The sequence below is a fragment of the Mustela erminea genome, chromosome 2 (genome assembly GCF_009829155.1).
Source record: "Mustela erminea isolate mMusErm1 chromosome 2, mMusErm1.Pri, whole genome shotgun sequence".
Lineage (NCBI taxonomy): Eukaryota > Metazoa > Chordata > Mammalia > Carnivora > Mustelidae > Mustela > Mustela erminea.
This window is the reverse complement of record NC_045615.1, coordinates 141082567-141088566: the sequence shown is the minus strand read 5'-3', so window position 1 is coordinate 141088566 and position 6000 is coordinate 141082567. Positions and strand designations below refer to the sequence as shown.

Genomic DNA, 6000 nt, shown 5'->3' with positions numbered 1-6000 from the left:
GCTATAATTTTGCCCACAAAAACAGTCATTTCACATAAATCAACCTAATAATAATCGAGCAATGTGTAGTGTTCTCAAAATGTTTCCTGTATTTCTTTTTCAATTTAAATGGAGACCTTGGGTTGTAAAAATAAAATGAGAAAATACAGCACATACTAAATTCTTAATAAATATCTGTTGAATCGTCAAATATATAAAGCCTAGTGATCTGATGGTCTCGCTTGTTATCTAGGGCATACTAGGAACAAACTTTCTAATGTCAGAGTGAATGCGCTTTAATGCTTCAAAGTTGAGTTTCACCAAAGCTTGAAGAAATAATCAAAAAATTCCACTTGATTTATATATGTACATTTTTATTAGAACTCTTCAGAACTGTCAACAATTGGACAACATAACAGGAAAAAAAAAAAACACATGGAACACCAACATCCTTTAAACTTGCACCGCTTACATATTTACACATAAAGTTACTGTATATATAAAAAATATTTTCAAGGACTCGTGGGCTTGGGAATATTCAAAAGACATTATTGCTACATTTCAATATTTACAAAAAAGCCATAAAACAATTTCAAACAGTAAGCAATGGCAAAGAAACATCCAATGTAAAAAAAAATTATAAAAATATAAACTTTCAAGAATATCCAAGACAAAACTCTCAGTGAGGTGCCCCTGAAGTACCTAGACATCTACAATGAACCACCATTTTTCCTACTATAATCAAAGGCAACAGAAACACAAAGGAAATGTTCCGACAGAGGATGGCAAACAGCGACGATCTCTCACGTGACAACAAAACCCCAAAATCTGTTACCTTTGGAAAGGTGCGAGAGTATAGAACTCCAGTGCAAATGGTAACTTCCAGATAAATGACCACAGTTCTCTAAGCGGAGTCTGAGGGACCCAGGAGGGGGAACCGTGTAGGCAGCACACCCGAATCTCACAAGACAACACACAAACCTCGGCGCACACCCATGGACCTCTGACAGTTGGGCAGAGTTTTTTAAAAAAAAAAAAAAAAAAGGAAAGAAAAAAAAGGTGAACTCGAAGAATAACATTCAGGCTACTGCCTAAAGGGTAACATTTAAATATGCTTTAGCAGGAGAGCAGCCTTAGGTCTAAGGAACGGGTACAGTATGCTGAGTACAAACACCAGGATGCTTGAGGTGTCGGTGGCTTGCAAATAAATAAGTATTTAAGCACTCTGCTTCCTATTAGATGCTACGTGAGCTTTGGGGACGCTCCTCTAGACAGCGAGATGCAGAGAAACGAGCAGTGAGGATGATGAAGGCCAAGCTACTTCTGGAGTGCTGAAGGACTCTCTTCGACTGGAGGCAAAAAAAAAAAAAACCCCAAAATATTTGTCTACAAGCACACGCAGAAGTGCGCACGCACACACGCGCATGCACGCACACACACACACACATACACACACGTACTGGCCTGGTGTCCGGAACATGCCTGCAGAGGAGGCTGAATCTATATTTAATTCGAAGAATCCAGACTAACACAGCACTGTTCATTCCCTCCCGCGGGAGTCATGCAGTGAACCAGTCACTTTTTCCAACGGCATCGAAGCCATCAAGCACGATGCCTTTCTGAAGCTGGTAGGTTTGCTCTGGAGAATCTGGGGAGCAAGGTTCGTAGACTACAAAAGGGGATTTTTGTTAAGATTGTGCTTAGCAATTATGGTCTCTTTTTCTTTCAAAACAAAACAAAACACTGTTTCCTTCCAACTCGTCTGGCTCTTCATCTATTTCTAAGCACAGCAGACCTGAGCCAGGGTCGCATCCAGAAACAACACCTTGGGGGATGTCCCCCCGCGAGTATACGACCATGTACAACGTGTAGATGAGTATATACAAATGCCGGCTGGGAGGCCTCCTCTAAGACTCGGCGTCCTAACAGCAAACTCTATTTACAAACCCGGTCAGGAGAACAAAGGCTCGTGCCCGGGTCTTGATTCATGTGCTGGGAGTACTTTTCCATGGCCTCGGTCTCACTCCCAGCATGAAATACTAGATTGCTTAAGCCTAGATATTCATAGACTTTTGCCCTTTGTTCTAAGAACATTCCATTTTCCACATCAAGCGATCAGGTCTCAGCTTCTAATCTTGCAGCATCATCATATGGTCAAGGATGATTAGGAGGCCCGCAGGTGACCCCTGTGACTTACTCAAATAAACAATCGGTGATGCTTTTCAAACCAAAATCAGAGAAGCCTTGGAAAGGACTCAGGGTGCCCAGCCCAGCCCACCCTCCCTTGCTCCAAGTCTGTTATTATTATTATTATTGTTATTTTTTCATTAATGGGGGCCGCCTGGCTCTGGGGAGGAGAAGATACAGTTGGAACTCTCTTACAACAGGATGCTGGCTGGTGACAAAAATCACCGGCCACTCGAGTGTGCGCGTCAAGATGGGATTACAGTGGTGTGTCCACTACTCTGGGACAGGATGCAAGCCGACAGAGAACAAAAACAACCAGTATAGAAACCAAAAGAGCAGGGATCATTCCTGTTGGGGAGGACCCTCCCCCACCCCCACTGGCAGGCCTCCTGCGTCAGACATCTTCGTGCACCAGCAGAGGCTGGGTGGAGGACGCGCTGCTGCCCACGGAGTTGATCCGCACAGAATGGTCCACCACGGGCCGCTCCTGGTGGGGGCTGCCGTTCGCTAGGTTGGAATAAATCTGAGGAACACAAGTCCGCAGTTAATACGCCGGTCCCCGTGACGAACACGGCGACAGGGGGACACGTTGGCAGCTTCGGGATCGCAAGGAACTTACAAAGTCTCTTTGAAAAGGGAGAGGATGGGTGAGACTTTCATGGCCAAAAATCCCGAGCACAGTGACAAAAGGAAACATAAGCTTTGTTTGATCCCTCATTTCCCCCAAGGTCTGATACGTAAGAAGTGATGGCAATTTAAAAAAAAAAAGTACTTTTCTATTGAGACATATCTGGGAACAAGGACTACCTAAACTATTAAAAAGGGCTTCTAAACCTCTCTGGCCAACTATAACCCAATGGCTGAGGTCATCTGCTGGGACACTGGTGGCCCTTCCAGGGCTCTTCCACTGAGACTTAAACACGTGGCTGGGAAATGCTGTTTACTTTGAAACATGCTCTGACACCCAGAAGTGCTAGCTTGAACCCCAAAATATCAGTGGTATACTCTTAGAAAGGACAACTCCAAGCACACAATCCATTAAAAAAGCAGCTTAAAAAAAAATCTGAGTTAAAGCAAGGATCACTAATTCTTCCTTAAGAGTAGGAGAAGAAATAATGGCTTTGAGTTTAGAATCCTCACCCCAACCCCCCCACCTCCTCAAATCACCGGCGGGGAATCTCTCAACCTCAAAAAGCTCTTCATTCTATATGGCTGTGGGCATGACGGCTAGCTGCCATTTTCTGGCTACGCCTGTTTGAGCAGGAGGCTTATTTCCCTGCCCTAACAGCTGTCTCTTCTATGCTTTTTATTCTAGTTCACATTACCCCAACTGTCCAAAGGCTGAATGGCCCAGACATGTGAGACAGAGAACACACCGACCCCATGACCAGCATCTGGGGTCGGGGGAGGAAACAAAGCCTTCCCCTTTTCCCTCCTCATCTCACATCTTTAAGCTCAGAACGGGGGTCAGGCAGAAAGAACTTGTTGCCACTGCTTTCCTCGCCCACCCAAAGTCCAGTATGCCGCCTAAGCCAAGGAGACAGGGGTTGGGCCCGAGAAGGAAGCACCCGGGACCGAGAGCGGAGGCCGGAGCGTACTCACATGATTGGAGCTATCTGAAATCTGCTTCTCAATTAGCTGCACGATCTGCTTGAACGTTGGCCTTTTCAGGGGATCAGCATCCCAGCAAGTCTTCATGATGTCATACCTGCGAAGTGAGGGCCATTTCCTATCACTCCTCAATGCCCTTGGCCTGGCTTCTCAGTGTACGCCATGTGACCATCTCAAAAATCATTCCAGGGCCGTGCAACCGGGCATACTAAATGGCGAGGGCATGAAATCAAACACTGGGCCTGTGGAAGACTGCTGATGCTTTCTGCGTATTTGGTGACAAGCGATTATGAAAATAAGCTACAAAAATGACACCTGATCAGGATGCCATCAAAAGGAACCAGGAGGTGTTGATACTTCAGACTGTCCTGGTGAAACACTGTCGCACCCCTCCACTCCAACACACACACACCCCCACGTGGGTTTCTGTCTTTGAAAAGGTAAACAAAAGGGGAAGCAGGACCTGCAGGAAAACATCTCAACCCTTACATTTCAGCAGGTGCGTGCTCAGGGCTGAGCATTCGGAACCCTTCTTTGATCATCTTGTAGAACTTAGAATCGACTGGCATCCCAGGGTAGGGGCTGCTTCCTGAGGCACAAACAGTTTACGAATCAGTGTTAATAATAAGCAAGCAGGACGCTGATAACAATCTTAAAGAAGATGCTCGGAATCTAACCAAGGTGCCTCTGGAAAGCACTTTACCTAAAGAGAATAGCTCCCACAGAAAAATCCCATAGGACCAGACATCACTCTCGAATGTGTACACACAGTTGAAAATGCTTTCCGGTGCCATCCACTTCACAGGCAGCCGAGCCTAGAACGCAAGCACAACACACGTGGTGATGTTAAGTAATAAGTTCAAAAACAAAACTGAAGAGAAAATATTCCTACAGCCATCGCTCCTGCTGAGGGGGTGAGGGCGAGAAGGTGACTGCCATCTCACGAAGGCCTTTTACCCTGCGACCTCAGACAACTCCCCTACCTCTGAAATAGGTGGTTCACTGAGTACTCTCCACATTTTCAAGAAGAGGACCCTCAGGGGTGCCTGGGTGGCTCAGGGGCTCAGGCAGTTAAGCATCTGCCTTTGGCTCAGGTCATGATCCCGGGGTCCTCGGACTGAGCCCTGCATGGGGTTCCTTGCTCAGCGGGGAGCCTGCTTCTTGCTCTGCTCCCACCCCCCCGCCCCAGCCCTACTCATGCTCTCTCTATTTCTCTCTCACATAAATAAGATCGATCTTAAAAAAATAAAGAAAAAAGATGGGGACATTGAGTCCGTGCAGTGTCATCCCTCCTCCATCCTGCCGTCTGGCGGGCTCCGTAGAGGCCACCTTGAGGCAAGAAGGAGGGTTACGCCAGCGATGGTAAGAAAATGAAGAGTAGGATTGGGTCCTGGCATTCTACACTAGCCCCAGTGTGCGGCTAACCACGCTTCTTTTCCTTTTCTTTGGGGTTTTCGGTCATTTCAAACCCAAATTATCCTTTATGAATACGTTGGAAATGTCCTATAAGTATCTGTAATTAAGTCTCAATATGTTCCTCTGTAAAGCAAAAACAATGCTTCCAATTTCCTGAGTTGTTTTGTGGGTTAAGTGAGCTCATGTGGACCGAAGTGCTTAGCGCAGTACCGCCGACTCACTCATCTTTCAACAGTCGCCTTGTATAAGCAAGCGCACAAGAACAGTAGCGGCTTCTGGTGACCATCACGGTTCCAAGGCAGCGAGTGGCAGATCTGGGCTTCAAATTCAACAGCGGAGGTTCACATCCTAAATGAACCTTTTCCGTGAAAATCAAACTAAACTTGCTGGGACTATTCCTCTTATAGACATTCTGGATTCCTGGATCTTAGTCTGCCATAAACGACTAGATCAATCCTTCTCTTAATCCATTTAGGATTGAAAACTGGGAAGAGAATTTTTAATCGAGTGTTAAAGTTACTTTAGCCAGCAGGAAAAAAAGCAAGCAAGCAAGCCTTCTAGTATTCCCTCCCCAAATTTATGCTAAAGCTCCGATGGGGGCTTTTCATTTATTTGTTTTTTAAGGTTTTATTTATTTAACACAGGGAGAGAGAGCCCAAGCAGGAGAAGTGGCAGGCAGATGGAGAGGGAGAAGCAGGCTCCCCAAGGAGCAAGGGAGCCTGATGTGGGGCTCGATCCCAGGATTCTGGGAGCATGACCTGAGCCGAAGGCAGACGCTTAACTAACTGAGCCCCTGGGGTTAGCTCC

General features: G+C 46.2%; 1 protein-coding gene across 4 annotated transcripts in view; it reads right to left on the bottom strand.

Moving 5' to 3' along the window:
* Positions 1–336: 336 nt before the first annotated feature.
* The window catches only part of KIT (KIT proto-oncogene, receptor tyrosine kinase), a 94513-nt gene continuing 88849 nt past the window's right edge, over positions 337–6000 (bottom strand). For 3 of the 4 annotated variants that reach the window (XM_032334337.1, XM_032334336.1, XM_032334338.1), the window contains exons 18-21: positions 4481–4592; positions 4267–4366; positions 3769–3874; positions 2561–2689 (exon numbers count right to left, since the gene is read on the bottom strand). In XM_032334337.1, the coding sequence (XP_032190228.1) occupies positions 2561–2689; positions 3769–3874; positions 4267–4366; positions 4481–4592 (447 nt within the window). Of the gene's footprint in view, positions 2690–3768; positions 3875–4266; positions 4367–4480; positions 4593–6000 lie in introns of all 4 variants that reach the window. The other variant, XM_032334335.1, reaches the window with a different exon arrangement.